Raw genomic sequence first — 20681 nt, 5'->3', positions numbered from 1 at the left:
GAAAAAAAAAAGACAAGGAAAAAACATCAGGACAGTGAAAAGGGCTCCACCCTCCAGGAAGAAGAGAGGAGACAGATCTGCGATTTGTTCTGCTGCTACACAATGCTCTGGCTGGTCACTGTGGTCACCTAGTAGGTTTGTGGGTTTCTCCTCTCTGGCCAGCCCCTAGCTGAGGGCATGCTGCCTGTATTACATCTTCTCTTCAGGCTTTGTGCTTGTAGTGGGTAAATGACCACATTTGCAGTCCCAGTGCCAGTCTCTGCTCCCTTACATGACAAGGGTTTATCAGATCCAGGCCCGTACCTTTGTGCCCAAGGGCAGGTTTGGTGAGGGCTAGATGCTGCTGTGCTCTGAGTGATGAACTTAGTGACTTGTGCCTTGAGACACAGCAAGGAACTGCCAACACAGGAAGCCCCCTTGGAGCTTCCTGAAGCTCATGAAGATCTCCTCAATTCTCAGTGAAGCTGCCTCTTTTATAGTCAGCAAATAATCCAGGTGGGGCATTTTGATTATGATTTCATGTAGTCTTTTGCTTACAGGTATAGGAAATTTTCAACCTTTACCTTGCTCTCTTGCCTGTTTCTCATACCAGACATAGCACTTACAGAGAATTTAAGACTTTATGGAAGGACACAGTGTATTTATAATTTTAACTGCTAATGTATGATTAGAATGCTGTTGTGAGGTGGTAGAATGAGATAACAGGCTGTGCCTGATGAAATGTCTTATCACTTCATGGATGCCAGTCATTACTTGGGAGTTCAGGAGTTCACCCAGTTCCCAGCACACCAAGAAACTGCCTGCAATAGAATGTTTGAATAGTTAGCAGAAAAAAGGTCTGCAATGATAAAGTGTATAAATTAATGTAGGGTGTCTGGCCTTCTAGGCTGGGCAGCAAAGAGTAGGTCAGTTCTGGAGAGCCCTAGTTGAAATGGCTATGTTCTACTTCAGTGCATTTTCTCACAGTCAAGACACCCTTCCCATTTTGCTCCATTGTATGTCTGGAACTTGTGTATTTTGTCTCTTTTTACACCTTGTTCCTATCCATATATACCCCACTGGACATCAAGTCCCTGATCTCTATCACTGTCATATTTGCACAGTAAGCAGCATCCATCTCTGCCTGAAGGCATTCTTGTCATTCTGAACAGCTGATACGTGTTGCAATCAGCTCCTGAACTTTCTGACACGAGACTTATTGAAGGTTTCAGAATCTTCATAAGTGAAGCTATATTGGACACTCAATCTATAGTGATAACTTGGGACACATGAGAAGATGAGGCTTCTATTTTCTCCAGGCAGATGAGTGTGAACACTAGTAAAGCTTGTGCCACGTCTGCTGCTCACAGTTTCTCTCTGGCTTCTGCCTGGAAATTAGCTCAGAGGCAACTCCATTGATATTTACTCCTACTTCTGTTGGATTAGGCATACAGATATTTATTGGTTCTCAAATTCCTCTGTTGGGTAGGCAGCATATTACAGTAAGACAAGAGCTCCTGACATGGGCATTTTTGTGGGGACTTTCTGCCCATCTTGCCAACCTGTCGAGGTCTGCACAGCCCTCTGGGGTATTGGCCACTCCTCCCAGCTTTGTGTCTTCAGTGAACTTGCTGAGGAGGTCTCTGCGCCTTCACCCAAGTCACTGATGGAGAAGTTAAACAATACTAGGCCCAGTATTGAACCTTGGGGGAAACCACTAGGGACCTCCAATTAGACCCTGTGCCACTGATTACGACCCTCTGGGATCTGCTGTTCAGCCAGTTCTCAATCCACCTCACTGTGCCCTCATCCAGTCCACACTTCCTGAGTTTGCCTATGAGGATGCTGTGAGAGACAGTATCAAAAGCCTTGCTGAAGTGGAGGTGGACAATATCCACTGCTCTTCCCTCACCCACCCAGGTAATTGCTTCATTGTAGAACACAATCGGGTTGGTCAAGCGTGATTTACCTTTAGTGAATCCATGCTGACTACTCCCGATCTTCTTCTCATCCATGTGAATAGAGATGTCTCCAGAGTGAGGCACTCCATTACCTTGCCAGGGATTGAGGCAAGGCTGACTGGTCAGTTGGTTCCTTGGCTTTATGTACTTCAGTACAAGGATTCTGTCTATTTGCCAATTTCTTCTATTACTTTAGAAATACAGCCTATTGTAGGATTTTTTCTTCAAACAGAATTCCATCAAGCTCTGCTGGACTGAGTGACACAAGCAATCTAATTCTTGGAGTAACTTATCCAGAAAATGTTACTTGTTTTGTTTCTAAAACATTACATTTTTCTGCAGTTTTGCTAGAGAGAAGCCAAAATCACATGCATGCTCTTCCAGTAGCAATTGTTTTGTCTGTAGATCTACTGAGGGCATCCCTTGCCACTTGTTTAGCAAGTTTAACTGTAAATAAATACATCCATCAATCAAAACATATTTCTCAGTAATCACTATATTCCCTGGTAGTTTAACCTTTCTATTTTCCTTGGCATTGCAGTTTGGCTTTCCCTGGCAGAGCGATAGTTAGGCCACTGTTTCCTTTAAATTTGGCTTGGCAAGTTTGCTATCCTCTCTTGCACAGCGCTGAGCACGTCTTCACACATTCCAACCACTGCCAAATTTTGTGTTTGGTGCTTTGTTTACTGTTCATAGAGAGTATTTTTTCTGAGACTACTGCCGAATTAATTTTTGCTTATCAGCTTATGTTAATGCCAGATATGACCAAAATATTGTTTTCTGAGTCACATCTTATTTTCTTTGAAAGAAAATATTCCTTTCCTTTTCTTTTCTGCAGACCTTTTCTGCCTACAATTTTTGTACTTGGCTAGTAAAAGAAGATTTCTGAATTTGCATTTCATACTACCTACATGTGGTGAGAAGTGCCAAGACTGATATTTTGCCCATGGCTGTAATTGTGTACCTGTGTGTTTACTTTAACTTGTATATTCAAGGCTCTGTTGTGCTATTTGCTCACTTATCTCTGTACCATCATACTGAGCTTTAACTGGAAGCCTGATATTAACATGCTTTGTGAAAAAAGTAGGGATTGGAAATGTTCAACTGGCTGACACTTTCCCTTCATCTAATATTTTTGTAAGTCTTCATAGGATAATGCCTTAGACAAGGTAAATTTGTCAACCTTGAATCAGTCTGACAATCTACAAAGCAACGTAATCCTGGAGATTAAATGTGTTGATGCAGTGATCTCTGGGGAGACAGTTCTCTTACTAGGATTTTCTTTGTCTCAAAAACAAAGAAAACCTCAAAGCAAAGCAAACCCCATGAACTGAAAACCACAACATAGTTTCAAAACAAATTCCCTATACCGCAGAGTCTAGGCAAGCAACAAAGGCTGAAAGCTTCTCCTTAATTTTTCTATAAGATGTAGGGCAAAATGTTGAAACAAAATTACCATCTAACACTAAAATCTTGAAATTTTATTTAAAACCCTTAAGTGTGTGATCTGGTTATACCAGAACTGAACTCATAGCATTTCCTTCTAAGTTTTTAATATGAGACCTACTACATCAGTGTCATAGACCCAAAGCGCCCAACACTTTGTGGCATTGAGATGCTAGAAACTCTCTTCAAATTTGATTATTTCCAGTTGGACCAGCTCTTCTCTCTGTGGGCTTACCTGCTCATGATTTTAATGTTCTCCTCCTGTTTGTTAAATTTTGTCACTATGAGAAGATTTGTGCATCTTTCGATAACAGAGCTGGAAACAGTTCAAAGGACTCATCTGAGAGAAGTCAGTCACACATTAGAAAGAATTTTCATTAAAAAATAAAGATACAGAGAACAAAGGGGAGCTCAAGAATGAAGCACACACTGACTTCAGATAGGGCAGAATCTACTGTTAGAACATTATGAGAAACAAGTTATTTCCTATTTGAAAGAAAATTCTGTCTTAGAAATTTATGACAAGGAAGGGAAATGTGTAACAAAGACATCTTGCTTAATAAACGTAATATTCAGTCACAAAATTCCAAAGTAAATTCCAAAGAAGTTTGTGGGGAAACTGCTGAGTACTCCTGTGTGAACAAGCTCAAGAAGAATACTATCTCAGAACATGTATGACTGTTTCACTAATATGAAGCTGTTTGCTCTCCTGCAAGTGCAGAAGGAATATCAGCTTCATTATTTACAGTTCAGACTTACTTTCTAAATTTTGCTTTTGTCTAGTTCTCAATCACCTCTAATTTCTGATGCTTTCCTTTGATCACTTTCATTTCAGCCTGACTCAGCATAACAAACATCAAAAAGACATCTCACTGCACATCAAACATCTGCCCTTATTCTGCTATTTATGACAAATTTTTAATGTAACTCCCTATGAACTACTCCAGCAATGCCTAAAAAACAGCAGTTCTGGGCTACAAATAATGTGTGGTCTCATTTCAGCCCTACAGGAAATGCCATAAATGAGACAAGAATATGGTGAGATGTATCCTGTAGAGTCAAACAGAGGTTCTTCATTACACCAAGTGACAGACTTTCTTAGAATGCTGCACCAAGGTTCCAAACAGTTACGTATCAGTTACTGGGAATTTTACAGACCAGATCTGCATGACATCACTCAAATGTCTGCAGGATTTCAAGGCTTTTGTTTGTTCTAAATCCAGGAGAGCAAACCCCAGTGCATTTCTTCCACGTTTTGCAAAATCACCTTAAAAAGTCTTGATACCTATTACCTCTCATTCATCATAGAACAGTGACATCAGTGATTAAAAAAGATTAAAAAAGAAGGGTAAGAAAACCATGAACATCTAGACAAAGGATTATTCTGCTTAGAACATCTTAGTAAGCACTCAGATGGCAATTGCACCTTCAATAGGGGTATTAACAGTGTCCCTGTCCTCCACAAAGTTCCTTTACAAGAAACAAAACCAGTATTTCAGCATCTCTGGCTTGAACTGGCCAATAAATTCTAAACAGGAAGGAAGGACAACAATCATAGTGTCATGGTTTAGAAACCACTACACAAAAATACATAGACATCCTAGTTTCCTCAGGTTTGTCTCACTGAGAAACTAGATTAAGTAAGCCCCAAACTGAACACATCTTGAACAAATAAAACAAACTAAAATTTTAGGAAACACCTATATAAGTGACTTTTTGGAACGCATCCTGAGCCAGTGTCTCAGGTAAAATAAGTAACTGAATCATTGCCAAATTTCACAACGCTCATTTGAGGGTCCATGTTCAATTAGCAGTTTTGGTATTTGTATTTTGCAAATAATTCTGTGACAATAAAGAAAGTCCCTCAGAAATGGTGTCTCTTGGTAACACTCAGTAGATGAGCTCTTGGGTAGGTGACGCATTTTCCTGAAGATAGCTTGGATGAGGAACAATGTAGGGCTGAAAGGACAAATAATCATCCAGCCAGAACCAAGCACACCAAGACTGAGATGTTTTTTTCTGTCCCTCAGCTTAGTTCTCCTTTACTACAGACTAAGCTGGTTACCTCCTGTCCTCTCACCAGTGGATGTGGACAGCTCCCAGCAATTGTCTGTATCAATTTCCTTTGTAAAAAAAAATCACCTGGCCCACCCAAAGAGTCCTTCCTTCAACATAATGGCTCTGTTGCTCCCTATCTTGTAGGTTATGGTTTCTAAAAGTTCTAGAGGTGATGTTCACTCCTCTTGGGATACCCCCAGCTATTTACAGCTTCAACACACACCACCAGCTAAGGCTGAACGTGGTCAAGTGAAGAATAATTATTTCCTGCATCTTTTATACATATCCCAATTTACTATGCCCCAGAATAGGAAATCTACAGAAAACATTATTTTTTGTCTGAAATTCAACTTTCTGAATCTTCATTTTCAGTGACTTTCTTTGTCCACTTACTTCTCACTGCTTCAGCTGACCCTCATAATTTTTCATTAAGTTGGGGAGCTTGAAATCTGTGACATCTTTGTTGGAAATATTCCTTTCCAGTAAGAAGACAAAAGTGACTCCCATAATTTCTAGAAACTCTACCAGTTAATCTAAAAATTACTGGCAACAGAGGAAAAACCCAAGCTAAACGTATGATACAGCCTCTGAAAACAGGGAAAAAAATTCCCCATGTACTGTCTTTATCTGTAGACCAGAATCTTTGTATTATGTATGACACCACCATGGCAGTTTTCTGTAGTGCTCCATCAGTTGATCTCTGTTTCCTTGACAGCCTGTTGAACAGCAACAATGTCCATGGATCAGAAGCTATCAGCTCCCTACTGGCATCTCCTGGGGTAAAGATGACCCAGAGCAGGGAGCGTAACAGAAGTAGAGAGCCTGGACTGTACAATGCAAATCTTTTACTGCAAATTAAGCTCTTATTTTTCATTGTGTAAACACTGGATGCAGAGTTTAAACTGTAAAATGAGCACCTGGCAGGCAGAGCCAACAGCATTCAGGCCATGTTAAATTGAGTGCCAGTGGCTGTAGTTGCATGCCCCAACGTGTTCCTCTGCCTCGCATTTCCAATTAGCTGGTTTTAGGCTTCCAGACGCACCCAGCTGGTTGTGGAATAGGGATGTGGACAAATTTAAGGTCCTCCAAGGATGGCCCAAAGTGCCTCTGAAGTGAGTAACTAGTTCATTTATTGTGGTGAAAGAGAGAGAACAAAGAGGGGAGAATCAGTGAGGGGAGATTCAGGAGCTGGGAGAAGGAAGCAAGGAGACACAGAATGGCAGCAACAAGTTTGCCACCCGGATGATGCCACTCCTGTCAGCTCACAAAGGCGGCTGAAGGTAAAGCACACTTATCTCCTGCAGAACAGGTTTGGCTTCCTCTGCCCATAATGCTGCACACTTCCTTGTGCTCCCGGCAGAGGACAGCCCTGGCTGCTGCAGCCTCCCCTTCAAGCCCCGCGACGCAGAGGAAATCCCAGAGCAGCGTGTTCATGCTGTCCCTCACACCACTGATACAGCCGTCCCAGTGCTGTTCCCGCGCGGGTCTGCGGTGGCTCAAGCAGAACGGTGAAGCTGCTCCAGAGCCTGGGACGCTCTCTCCAGGGCTGCTCACTTCCCACTGCAGCCTGAGCCAGCTCAGCAGCTGCTCCTGCCTCGCCTCCCCGTTCTGCACTGGGACACTGGGGTGCCTCTGCCAGCATCATCCTGCTACTGACACCGCTCGTGACATCCTCATCATTTTGTGGATGGGTAACCACTTCCCAGAACTCCAAGACCTTTAGTGAACCCAACCAGTCCCAGCACTGGGCAGAGTGGTTTTGCACCACTGCTGCTGTTTTGTGTGGAAGTAAACATCAAAATGCAAATCAAAGCAGCTGGTTGAATGGGTCACTTCAGCACAAGACAAAAGGGATCTGTTTGCAGAAGAAACTACTGCTACAGCCCCAGAAAGCATTCAGAAAGCAGAAGTGATTTGTGGGGAAGAAGAACTCTACCCCTTTTGTAATCAAAGCAATTTTATGAGGGCTGGAGAAATGACTTGAGTGAAGTCACTGGGACCACAGAATCACCCACACAAGCAGTTTGTTTAAATTAGGGAATTAGCAATGGGGTAAGGGAGAGACCCAGGAAAGATTTGGAAAGGCTGTGGAACCAGTTCTCCAGCATCTGCTATCTAAAACACCAGCATGCAGGAAGGCTCTGGCAAAGCTGAGGCACCACAGAAAATTAGCACCTACTCTGCACTGCCAGTCCAGCACACTCCTGCTCTCACCCAGCCAGTGCTCCAAAACACACCACCTTGGTGATCAACCGGTGGATTCAATCAACAATGAAATCAACATTAGTGTAAACACTTCAGGTGGCCACCTCTGGTGCTCTTATACACGTTTGTCACAGGCAAAGTCTCTGAAAATGAGAAAGGTTCTCAGGGAATTCACAAAGGTATTTCATGGTCACTTAGCCAACAGTGTCAGCTACCTGGCTCTGTAGAGAAATCTCCCAAAAAATCAAATCACCTAATGGTGCAAGCTGTACTTGACCTCAGAGGATGAAAAAAGCCCATAATTCACAGGAGTGCTGACTCTGTAGCTTAGTCCAAGAGTACAAATACTGATTGCACATGGTGGCTGGACACTGGGAAAGGCTCTGATCACTCACCTGACACACGGAGCAAAGGACACTCCATACTAACACAGCCAATGCAACTCCCCACGGCTGAGCATCCAGGGGCAGGAAAATAAAAAAAATATTCTAAAAAAAACCCCAACTTTCTTGAAGAGGATCCTGATTAAGCAATAATTCTCATTAAACAAAAGGTTCTAGCTTTCATGAAGATTTCCAATCTTCACCTCAGGAAACCCAATGCTAGAGATGCTTGGATCCCCTACAAAAATCAACCATCATCTTTAGCTTTGTCTGTACACAGAAAGCATGGAGCAGAGACATCTGACACTCATGGCTCTAACCCGAGGAATAAATAAAACACTGTCCCTATGACTATTTTTAAAAGGGGTAAATTTAGAAGGAAGGAGGAGACAAGGGGGTGGAATATATTACTAGTTTCAGGTTTTTTCAGTGCTCATTGGTTTTTATAAAGGCTTGGTCTGTATCAGTAGGCAGACAAGTGCTTGTTAAATGTTAATTTTGCATGTGGCTGTTATTGCTATATCCAGACACCTATGCAATCTTCCAGTTATGGAGAATCTACTGTTCCACTGCCATGTATCTGAACCATGAATTGAACAAAGGCTTCACTTGGCACTCTGTAGTCCTGAAAGCCATGGTTTAAAAACACAGGGCAATATTCTACAGCAATAGAAAAGTTAACAGCAAAGATGCAAACTTTTGATCCTTTCCTATCTGAAACCAGTTTATAAAGAAGTTCTATAGCACAAACTCTAGCTATTCCTGAGGTAATGGGAAAAAAAAAAAAAGCAGCTTCAAGATGTTATCCTCTCTGTTGAGATATACAATCCACTCAAGCAGGAAATACACACAAATAGGGCTGGATAGTCAGCCTGAGATGTAATGATAAGCTGCTGACATTTCAGAATTTTTCTTTGAATAACAGGTGCTGGCTGAGTACACACAATGCTGGAGAGTAGGAAAGAGCTTTTCAGAAGTCATTGCCTTGAATCACAAAACAATACTGCAAGAGACTGACTGCAAGCTGGTATGTAACTTGGTGCCAGGCCTAAGTGGCAAAAATCAGAACAAAACAAAACAAAAAACCAGCCCAAAATCCAAACACCTTTCTCAAAAAAATACTTCAGAGCATTTTAGATGAGGAGAGAGGAGGAATTCACTATCACCATAACAAAAAGACTGCAACAGACCTTCTCTGAGGAAAGGATTACCTGGCCAGCATGATCCAGAAGGAAAACCAGATCAAGACACATAGTTTCTGGCATGACGAAATTTAGAAGGGACTCTTGGATCATACAGGAGTCTTCAGCCACTTGCACTCAAAATGTATCTTTACTTTTGTACATGGCGAACTGTCCCCTTTACACAACAAACCAATATTTTGTGTCTGCTCTATACTTCTTTTTCCTTACTCTTTTATTAAAGCAAGGAAGTGGGATTGACTATTCTATTTTCAGCCATCTCTAACACCAGCAGGAGCTGTCCTTACAGACACAATAAACCCCCTCTTTGCAGCTTCCTTGATCAGTCCCTTCTCAGAACTACTGGAGCATGGGGACAGAATGGGGAAAACATCCATTTGAAGAAAAAAATTAGAGGCTGCTACCTAGACTAAAAACTTTATTGAGCTGTGAAAATTTCTGCTAGTCCTGCTTTGCCAGAGGTTTCACAGAGTTGGCAGGAAAACAAACCCAAGCCTGTGAGGAAGAAACAGTGTCATAAGCAGCATGTTTGAAATGCAGCTTGCTGACCTCAGATTTGGGGGACAGAATGTTTAGGAGCTTCTCGTAAGCACAAGAGGACAATTCACCCACTTAAGCCACCACTGTGATGGAGCTGTGAGTGGTGCAGGAGCAGCTGGCCTTTGCTATCCTGGCTATGAAATACCATGTGGGGAATTCATGCTGGACTTCTGGGAGCTTGCTCACATGTAGTGCCAAGAGTCCTCAGTTCTCATGCTCAGTCCAGATTCCCCATTTCTCCTTTTCCTTTGATATTCCTTCTCTTCACTTGCACCAGCACATACAAGTGTTAGAGATGTGTGCCATTTTCCCTGTGCACACAGACCCACAACACCCCCTTTCTTCTCCTATTTTCATCTAACTGTATCTGCCTCATCCCTACCTTCAGCACTGAACCAGTATCAGCAAACATACTGCACGGTCAGACCACAAAATACTGAGAAATACAAATACAGCCTTTTATCTTCCCGAGCTGAAGCACTCCTTGCTTTTTTGAGCAAGGGTGTCTGCATTTGCACACATGTATGTGACCACAAACACACACACGCCTCAAAGTTCCTCTTGAATGCAGCCTCTGAACAAGGCATGAGGCTCTGTCAGTGTGAAGGGCCTGGGTCACACACTTGGGGTCTCTCATTATTTGTTAATGTGTTTAATCACCTCTTTTACAGAATTACTCCATCCTCAGTATCTCTTCTGTTGTTCTGTCATCCAATGCCATTTATTGGACCCAAGCCAGCAGTCCAAGAACTCTTCTTGCTCCCTTTTGCTCACCTTGAGCAAAACACACATTTACAAAGCAGACTACACAGATCCCCCACCCCAAACAGAGAGGGCCAGCCCTCTTTCTGGGTGAGATTTGCCTCTCACCAAGATCCACTCTGATGAAGTAAACTTTACACAAGGGCAAAACAGAAAAAAAACCCCACCAAATCTGAAAAGTGACCCTCATTTTAGTTAAAATGGTGCAAATCAAGACTCAATTAAAGCCTCTTTTCTTCATTTCTGGGCAGAGAAAACCAGCAACATTTGTCTCAGGCATAGACAAGCAGGCAATCTTGGTTTTGCTGGTATTTAAAATGATGAAGAAAGGACTGACAGCACCTCTAACATCCCCTTTTCTCCCTATTACATTTCTTCTTCTGGAGGCAAGAAAGTCAACATTTGACAACTGAGATTTACACTTCAGAAAAATAAGTGTCCCATACAAGAGAAGAGTGAGGGCACAGGATTTCCATTGCTCAGATTAAAATAACATAAAACAAATATTCTTCCAGCTCCTGAAAAAAAGAGAAAAAACCTCATAAACTGTACTAGATAAAATCAGCAGCAGTGTTTCCTCTCAAACTGCAGAATAGCAGCTTCAGTCCTTTTGACCCAAGCTGAGGCTTGCATGCCCTAGTAATTCTAGCAAATGAGGAACATGACAAGCTGAGCAGTTAGGCCTTATCTATCTAAGTCAGGATAATTACTCTGAAAAAGCACCTTATCGTACAGATCAGGCAGCATGGATTTTCATTTACTCTCACATACTGCACAAAAGTACCACATGCCCTCTCACGAGGTTACAAATAGCCCAGACACCATAGGGAGAGAAAGGGGCTGTTTAAGGAGGAAAAGTAAAACATTACTCAACAGCAGGAGAAAGAGGATTGAATGGCCTGCCACTGCTTTTTCAGTGATTCTGGTTTTCATCATCATCTCTGTTTTACTTCGTAAAGATTCCAAGAATGATAACAGAAGAAGCCTATCACACACTTGAGAGAAAAAATAAAAGAAATCACACAAGCAGTTATATCTGATCTTCAGGGAAATCATGACTAGGGCTGTTTGCTGATCTAGCAAACATAGCTTGGGTAGAAACACCTACTAGGAAAAAAAAAAACCACAAAGGCACAAAACAATAGAAAAACAGCCATGCAATAAAAATGCCTATTTCTGTGTCATTATCATCACCAGAGTCCCATGGAATCCTTGCCATCACTTGTTTTGTCAGGAATTATTTCTCCTAAGGCATACTTCTTCTATTAAGCATGAAGTAAGGAAACAAGGTGAGCTAAGGCCTCAGAATTCAACAGTTTAGTCTTGGAACATTGTTTTCGAGATATCACCCAGTCTGGGTAGAGTGGCAGTGATTCAGAATAAATATAACATTTTTGAATTAATTAGAAATTATGGGCTGTTGTGACCACCAGTGATGAGCAGGAAAAAATTTAAAGTTAGCAGGAGCCCAAGAATTTAATTTAAAAAAATCCAATCTAATGTCATGGTTTCTGGTGATACTTCCATGAAAACAGAGAATGATCTAGACACTGGCTCCTCTTTCCCCAAGTAAAATCCACTCTAGATCATTCCCTTACCCTCCCATCAGATTCATGCAAAGCTGAAAATTTCTGAGTCTTTATTATTATTATTATTATTATTATTATTATTATTATTATTATTCTTAAACAAGATGGGGAAAGAACAGCACCTTTTAAAAAAACCCTGTTGTGTGCTATAAAGGATAAACAGGTGAGGTTTAAAAAAAGTTAAGTTTATATATGTACATATACACACATATACTAAACCAAATTAAAACCAAAAAACTTGTGAGGAAGTAATTTTCAACAAGAGAGAAGCCTTATTCCACATCAAGCAAAAGCACCACAAATTAAGAGTAGAGTGCACAATCACATGTAGTGCAGATACCAAACTAGCCTGGGTCCTCGAAGCAGTGGAGCTACAGCAGGACAGAGCTCCATGAGGGCCTTCTTATCCCACTCTGTGGCAGAAGCACGTGCAGAGTGTGCATTCAGGAGGGTGTGCTGTACAGGCACTGCCACAGCTGCCTGCTCTCTCTCCAGCTGTTTTGACAGATGCCACAAAACACAGCGAACTAGCGACGAGAGGAGACCCAGATCTGAGCTACAGACTGATTTAGCTACAGTATTTTCTTAACAGAGGTTTCTGAATTCCCCCATGTCTCTCGGGTGCTCCCTGTAGGTACTGCCAGCTTCAGTCACATGGCAGACAGCTCCTCATTATGTATTATTTGTGCACTCAAGTTCCCATTCTTGCATACCTGCACCTTTTCCTATCTCTCTTCCACCTCACAACACCACTTCTATTTTCTCCAGGCTGACAGGGTAATAAAATTAGGAAGGGGCCTGTACACCTAACTAAGGGGAACTGTCAACAACCAAACATAGCTTAAAAAATAATAACAATTCTTAAAAAAACCCAATTAAAAAACCTGTTAAAGTTCTGCAGACTTCTGGCAGGGTTTGGTCATTTAGCCCAGAGGTCTTTGTCTTCAGGGCCTGCAGGCTAAATTGTCAACTGGCAAGAAGCATGCAGTACATGATAAAATTCTGACTGAAAGAAAAAAGTAGTAAGGGCTGGGGGAGAAGAGGCTCTAACAAGGAAACCCCAGACTGCAGTAGCAGCACTTATGCCACACGGTAGGCTTTCAGCAGGGTGAATTCCTTCCTGTTGGTGCGAGCTGCCCAGATGAAAAGAGCAGCTGCCATGAACTGCAAAGGTGCGGACACACAGGCGAGGCAGAAGGACCAGCCGAATTCACCCCTCACATCCTCTGGCAGAGGCAGCTTCCTATGGAGCAGCTCAATCCCAGCTACATAGCAGCCAACGAGGCCCAGTGTACACAGCCCTGGGGAAGGAAGCAGCGAAGCACAGTGAGCTCACCCATGGAGTGCTCCAGGGGGGGTCCTCTCAGCTTCTGGAGGAGGATGGCGGGACACTTACCTGCTAGGAAATGCAGGACTCCAGTGGCAATGGCCGGGTAAAGGCTGCGACAGGCACAAGCACAGAGCCCAATCAGAGCCCCAAAGCACATGAGGCCGATGCTGACAAAGGGCAGGAGAAACTGCAATCGCCAGAGATCTGCATGTGAAAGAAACACACGAGTCAAGTTTGCTGAAGGTGTGCTAGAAACAGATCTTTTCCCACCATCTTACATTCCCTTCTACCCTGCTGTTTCTGCTTCATCAGACATTCTACGTTCATAGCTAAAGAGGACCAAAGACTCCATTGAAGCATAAAGAACTTAATTTGTTAACTCCAAAATTCCTGTGCAAAAAATTCATAGGCAAAACCCTTGCTAACACATTTATGTCTTCTGACCTACTGCCTATGCTACTGTAATAAACAGTAAATGGCAAGCAAGACACAGAAGCTTTCCTCGCTGTTGACTGTATTTGAGAAACATCTTTTTTTAGTTCTACTTTCTTGTCTGCCAGAACTGAAAGACACTTACAAGTCCGATTCAAATCCGTGCCACTGTTGTGATTTCCAGGCTCTATGTACTTTTCTACAAACTGATCAGAGAGCGAGAAACTGATGCAGTTTGTAGTCATATCGGTTTCTGGGGGTGGAAAAAAGAAAAAGTTACCATTAGGTGTCTTCCCTCAACCCTCTTTCTTCCCTTTCAAATCCTCCTTTCCCAATGACTTGAGCTAGGAAGCTCCTCTGAGTTCCCTTTGTGAGAAAAAATTACCTCTCCAAACAGATCTGTAGATGCTTTCCTATGATGTAGTTGACGTAGCATGGCTGTTACAAGGTACTACACTGAGGGACAGCATTCCAACATGTAGAATCTTCAAGCTTCCCTGGATTATCCACAGAGAACTGTGCCATGTGTAACAGACTGGCAAAGAAATGTGGTGGCATATGATGCTCAACTATGTTGCCACATATTCTTGTGCTCAGGGTCCCTAACTAAATTGTGCTTATCTCCACACACAGAATGCAGTCTCATACTAACAGTTAAATCAAAAGAGGGATAGAAAGGCCTATTTAAATATGAAGGATTTGCTTCTTTATACTAAATTTCTACCTCAGATTTTTCTTTGAGAATACTATTGAGCAGAACTGGTTTAAGTGTCTTCCAAAATAAGCATTTTCATGACAGGAAAAAAAAAAAAGTATTTCATATAATGTTTTTTTTCCTCCAGAAATGTATCTGAAAGTACACCTTTAAGAGATTTCCAAATGAAGATGTTCACACATACAGTAAGTACCCAAAATCGACCTTGAAGCAATTAAAATAATTGTTTACCACACATTTTATCCTCCAATGATTTTGAAAAATCATACAAATATTTCACTCCATATCCATTAAAGGAATCCAGGATGTGCTGATGTGATGATAAACAAAGTGAATGACTAGCTAAAAGCAATGAGTGCCTCCTTGATAAAGTAGTGTCTTTATTCCATTGCTGGATCCCAGGATGTGTCCGTAAACACAGTAACTGGGAGAGCAACTATAAATGTAGCCCCAACTGGATAGCTGAGGCAAAACAAAAATCAAGCTTGTGAGATTAAATTTAGATCAAGTATCATGTGTCAAAACCAGAAACTGACAGCCACAGACCATTTTGCCCTTTGCTTCTTTAAAAATCTGGACTGTCTTTATTAAAAAACCAACCAACCAAAACATAAGCTAGAAATAAACCTTCTGGAGGAACAAAGTGGCACAAGTCTGTTCTGAGGAAGTTAGCACCCCAGGCAAGCTAGGGAAGTGATAATGGCTCTGGAGGTACCTGGTGGGCTGTACCAGTGAGAGTTTTTGGGTACAGTGATACATCTCCGCCACAGTCCAACCGTGCCGTTGCACCGGAAGAGCGCATCTGTGTAGGTCTTCTCATCCGCATCTTTGCTGACAAACTCCTCCCAGATGCTTCTACCAGCTTCACTGACATTCTCAGCTGGGGACAGGGTGTGGTACTCGTACCAGAAGTCGGTGCCAATGGAGGCTGCCATGTAGATGGTGGAGATGAGGCTGAGCACGCAGGCGATCACCAGCGCGGTAGCAAACCGGTTATCCATCATGGCGCCCTGGGTGGGGACACAGGGACAAGTGAGCAACGCTTCTGGAAGCACAAAGTTATCCCAGCAGTGCCAAACTCGTGGCATCAGCCCCCTTCTGCAACATCCCCTCAGCATATGCATGCCTTCCTTTCCCTACCTGCTAGAATCAAAGGAACACTGAGCAAATCTACAGTGCTGGCCAGCATCCACTGGGTCTTCGAGTTCCAAGTAGGGATAATATCCTGGAGAATGTGCTCTCCCAGTCACACTGCACTGGCTGCTTTCCCTGAAACAGCAACTGACAGAACAACATCAACTCATCTCCAAAGCAGATGACACAGCTCCCTGCCATTTGTGATCCTGATTGTAGGCAACGTCAGAGACTCCATCCACAACGCCCAGGAAGAAGACTTATCTTTCCTTAAGAGATTACCAAGGGTGGAAGTTATTTTTAGCCTGCCACCCCATAAGGCTTTCACAGCTTGTGTTTACAGCAAAGATAAGAACCACAGGCATGCCGAAAAAGCTCTTCCAGGCTGCTCACAAAGGGCAGCCATGCCAAGGTGCTGGAATGCCTTTAGGGAAGAGAGGAATGTAGCACTAGAAATGTTGGCACTAGAGGCAGAACATGAAGGAAGCATTGGAAGACAAATCTGGAAATCATGATAAATGCTGCAATAATGCCACAATACATTCCATGGCATTTTTTGGAGACCTAGAACAATGCAGAGGGGTGCCCTGTTCCATGGGAACAAGGTGACAAAACTGAAAGGCCTTCATATGCTGCCGCAAGGACTTTGCGTCCCTCTCTTAGGGGTCATTTATGCCCTCCTTTGTGGGGTCATGCTCCCAAATGGCATAGATTCACAGTCAAAGGAAGCATGGGGAGAACACAAATACCACACAGGCTTATGCTTATGACAATATCATGACTTTAATGAGCAAGTGACTGGTAATACAAGAAATGTTCTGTGGCTGCAATACACCAGAGGACTCCTCTCGGATGCCAGCTGTTCTCACGTGCTTTGTGTGCTTGATTAAATTTATGGATTATTATGAATCAGGCTTGAGGCACTTGCCAGAAAAAAAAAAAACTGAAACTAGCTCAGCAGCTAGAGGTAGGCTGGTGGCAGGAGCTACTATCTAATCAGCTCTTGTCTTCTGCTGGCTCTACCTCCCTTCTCCCACACACTTTGATCAAAATATTTTGGTCTAGTTTCTTTGCAACTAATGAACCGCAACTGGAAACAGCAAGTGCCTTAAACCTCAGCATTCACCAGGAAAAACACCAGAGCCTCAAGTCAGACTTGTCAGTAAGAAATTCTGAACTAGAAAACAAGTTGCAAATTAAAGAAGGGAATTTCAAAGGCATCAATGTTTGCTGTTAACAATACCATTCTTATTTCTTTTCCCCTCCATCTGCTCCTCTATTTGTCTGAAACTGGCTAACAAGGAGGAGAAATTATGTGTTCCCATATCATTTCCTATGCTTCATTTCCATATTAAATGAGGCACACTCTCTGCAATATCCATCCCTGAATGGCATCCTTAGTGATGAGAAAGAATAGAACTGATTTTTGGTGAACTGACAAGAAACACCCATTCAAAATACTGCAAAGTTTGCATACCACAACTGTACTTAAATAATAATCTACAAGCTGTAAACTTTTATAAGTTAATAGAAATATTGAGAGAGAGAACACACCGTATCCAGGCTTATTTATGTAGAAAACATAGAATTAAGCCCAGACTTGGAAGCAAATTCTCTGTGCACTGTTTAATTCCTGTTTATGTATTTGTACTCTCCTTTGATATCCCAGCATCTTGCTCAAGGTACCCAGGACATGGGATGAACAGGATAGGAAGAACAAGTTGCTGTATAGATCTGACCCCACCATTCATAACCTACTGAGCTAACTGAGGGATCCTTTCCCCTTCACATACTGCCCCGAAGCAAACAGGGCAAGTGGCACCTCCAGGGCCAAAGCTTCTGCCCAGCTGAGCTCAGAGCTGAGTAGATCACTCTCAGACCAAGCAGCAGAACAGGCTGGTGAGCAGGCCGGTCTGGATTTTCCACTACATTGCAATCTACTGCATGAGAAACTCTCTGCAACAGACTCCTCTCATTAGAAAGGGCTCTCTCTGGGTGGAAGGATCACAAAAACCCCCAAGCTCCATCCTCAGAGTAGTGTCTGGTGAAAAAGAATGTAACCAGGACATTATTGGGCCACTGATCTGCTGTCACTGCCTTTCAATATAAATGCTGACAAAGCCCTATCAAATTTATACCGAACACAGAGAAAGAAAAGAACTGGCCCAAAAGTCTTACTTTCAGCTACATATCCCTGCTGCCAGGTGCAGAACACTGGTGCTGGCAGTATCCCTACCAGATCACCATTAAAAAACAACTACACATTTCTGACCAGCCTTTTGTGTGCTGGTGTGCTGTGAACACGGCAGAGCTGATGTCAGCTGGCAACCAAGAACAGTTCATAAGCAAAATGAAGGCTTAATCACCAAGTAGCAAATGAAAGCATTGCCCAGTGTTCATTATCCACTTGGTAAAAGGGACATGGCAATCTACTGACTTTCAATCCTTGTAATGTAACTGCAGGCAGGGGTAGAGAGCAGCCGAGGGGGCTACAGACCCCAAAATCTAGTGGGCAGCTTTGTGTGGCATTTTTCCCCATCAGTATGGACAAGACAGTGACAAGGCAAGAGTGGACCCTCAGTTCCTTACAATAAAGATTCCCTCAATGCTTCTGCCTAACTCTGCAACTACTTACAGAAAAGATGAAGAATTCTACAACACTTTATGCAAAGCTTGAACCAGTTTTTCCTGCCAGTGGAGTAGACTTGACTACCCTGCCCATTCACTGTGCATATCCACTGCATCTTCATTTACAGGAGACACACTCCCCCTTAAATGAGGTGTCCTTTCAAAAGAGAGAACCATCCTGCCAGCCCCAGGCAGAGCTCAAAGGGAACAGTGAGCACAGCCAGTAAGAAATAGTTACTGGAGAAGACCACGAAGAAACACACTGAGTGTTTATGGGATTAATGCCACACTTCGCAAAAGATTCTGTGCAGAACAACGTGTAGGAGATGCTTATGAAAAAATAACATCAGTGCTACTAAATTATAAATATAAAATTATAAAGACAAAGATTGATAGCAAATAAAAATGTTTTTTCTCCATAGGCTGTCAACAAGAGCCTTCACTGTTTTAACAGGTTTGTTCTTATAGCTCTGACAGCACATTTCTGTCTAAAAGGAGAAGCTATTCCAAACAAGTTGCAGCTGAAACTAAGCTATGCAACAAATTTAAGACACTAGATGGTTGCAAACAGGCGAAAGTGCTTTACAAGATACTGCGATTATATTCATTTTTTAAAAGACATGAGACACATAAAAATGTTTAAATTTTCAAAAAAGAAAATTTTTGAAAAAAGCTCAAAAAAGAGAAGGCAAAGGCCAAACTGGAAGCAATACTCAATAGAATGAGTAGACTGCATGCGTTTCAAAGAAGGTAAAAACATAGGGGTCAAGTCAGTAGACTCAGGAAACAAAAACAGAGAACAGAACAAAAGCAAGTATTCTGGCAAAAAATCAACTCTAAGGCTGAAGACTGGACAGTCTTTGTAAGAAGTTACTGTACCATGGCAGAAGGGAATACAAAAACATGCATTTTTATCTTGTTACTGCTGTCACTCCTTCCAGCTAACAGTGGGCCACCACATTTAAGAAACTCCTTTTACGTGACACCACAAAAAAAGGAAGGCTGCATTGGCTGGCATTCTCTCAGGAAACATGCTTGCAGTCAAAAAGCGATTAGGCAGAAGGCCTACAAGAGGGTGCAAATATGGGGAGAGGGCTGCCAACAGCACCAAACAGGATCGTCCGTTCGATGTTCAGGGCAACAAAATGTTAGGAAAGATTGCTACTAAACACTTTCTTACCTTCAGAGATGCACAGAGTCCCTCAGGACACACAGCTCCAATGCTTCCAGATCACTTCAGAGGCACAGTGTTGATTGTGTCCTGTGGCCAGTGGAGAGCATGAAACACAAACCTCCCTTCTGCCCTGACTGTTCCATTCATTCAGCTTCTTCCACACCATCAGTTCACAACAAGTGATCTACAAGAAGAGAGCAAACCGAATGGCTGGACATCATCATTTCACTCTGAAATTACTTGACAGACATCTCCCAGTGCTATCATTAACGAAAAAAAAAGATAAGATGGAGAGGCGAAATTACTTGAAAAGCCCTCGGGCCAAGAGAACCTGTCCCTGCAGGACCAGCCCAGCACCGGGCCGGGCCAGGCCGGCCGGGCACCCCCACGGAGCGCGACCGCCCCTGGGGGTCTCGGGCCTCCCAGGAGCCAGCTCCGCGCGGGGGGCGACAGCCGCGGGCCGGCAGCAAACCCGAGGGGAGCACCCCGAGCCCTCAGCCCCGCTTCCCCCCTCAGCCCCGTCCCCCTCAGCGCCGGCCCGGCCCGACCCGGCACCCACCGCCCATCGCCGCCGCCTCGCACCCGGCCCGGCCCCGCTTCCGCCCGCCGCGCCCGCCCGCGCGGGGCACGCTGGGCGATGTAGTTCTGCCGCCCCCTTCCGGAGGCGCCGGCCCCAGCACGCACGGGGCAGCCCTTTCCCATGGCTTATCGCCCGTCCTGGGGAGAAATTCCTCCTCATGTCCAGCCTGAACCTCCCCGGCACAGCTTGGGACTGTGTCCTCTCGTCCTATCGCTGGTTACCTGGGTGAAGAGGCCGATCTCCACCTGGCTACAACCTCCTTTCTAGTTTTTTCTGTTTCTCTTGATCGCTTGGAAAAAATGGTGACATGATAGCCTGGGTGAATGACTTGGGAAAACATGGAAGGGGGAAAAAAAAAAAATCAGTAAAAATTGCAAAAAAATTGGTAACACTGGCTCCGTGCCCCAAACTGGACGTTTCCCTCCATCCCTGGTACACGAAACCACGGAAATGACAAGAGGACTCTTAGAAGTGGTTAACAATTCCCCTGTTTGAGGGACCAGCCCACCCAGTCTTGGTTTTACAAACCTCCAAACAAGCAAACAAATACCCAGAAAAAATCC

At 43.3% G+C, this 20681-nt stretch overlaps 1 protein-coding gene across 5 annotated transcripts; it reads right to left on the bottom strand.

Moving 5' to 3' along the window:
* Positions 1–12289: 12289 nt before the first annotated feature.
* On the bottom strand, positions 12290–20360 carry CLDND1 (claudin domain containing 1). Of its 5 annotated transcripts, none has more exons than XM_069020193.1 (7): positions 20340–20360; positions 19545–19722; positions 15743–15883; positions 15318–15612; positions 14033–14140; positions 13522–13659; positions 12290–13426 (listed from the first exon to the last, which is right to left on the bottom strand). In XM_069020193.1, the coding sequence occupies exons 4-7, from the start codon at positions 15604–15606 to the stop codon at positions 13206–13208; spliced, it is 756 nt and encodes a 251-aa protein (XP_068876294.1). In that variant the 5' UTR covers positions 15607–15612; positions 15743–15883; positions 19545–19722; positions 20340–20360; the 3' UTR covers positions 12290–13205. The 5 variants fall into 5 exon arrangements, with proteins under 5 accessions (XP_068876294.1, XP_068876274.1, XP_068876304.1 ...); XM_069020173.1 differs by lacking the exon at positions 20340–20360 and adding an exon at positions 20098–20160; XM_069020203.1 differs by lacking the exon at positions 20340–20360 and adding an exon at positions 20098–20160 and having other exon boundaries at positions 15743–15871.
* Between the last annotated feature and the right edge of the window lie 321 nt (positions 20361–20681).

This window comes from Aphelocoma coerulescens, chromosome 1, assembly GCF_041296385.1.
Source record: "Aphelocoma coerulescens isolate FSJ_1873_10779 chromosome 1, UR_Acoe_1.0, whole genome shotgun sequence".
In the NCBI taxonomy this organism is placed as follows: domain Eukaryota; kingdom Metazoa; phylum Chordata; class Aves; order Passeriformes; family Corvidae; genus Aphelocoma; species Aphelocoma coerulescens.
Note: the sequence above shows the minus strand (reverse complement) of the source record. Positions and strands in the feature narration are given on the sequence as shown.

Coding starts and splice junctions, on each gene's coding strand:
- CLDND1 (XM_069020193.1), bottom strand. CDS start 15,606: ATGATGGATAACCGGTTTGCTACCGCGCTGGTGATCGCCTGCGTGCTC. Junction 14,141..15,317: donor TCACTGGTACAGCCCACCAG/GTACCTCCAGAG, acceptor TTCCACCCCCAG/AAACCGATATGACTACAAAC. Junction 13,427..13,521: donor AGTCCTGCATTTCCTAGCAG/GTAAGTGTCCCG, acceptor TTCCTTCCCCAG/GGCTGTGTACACTGGGCCTC.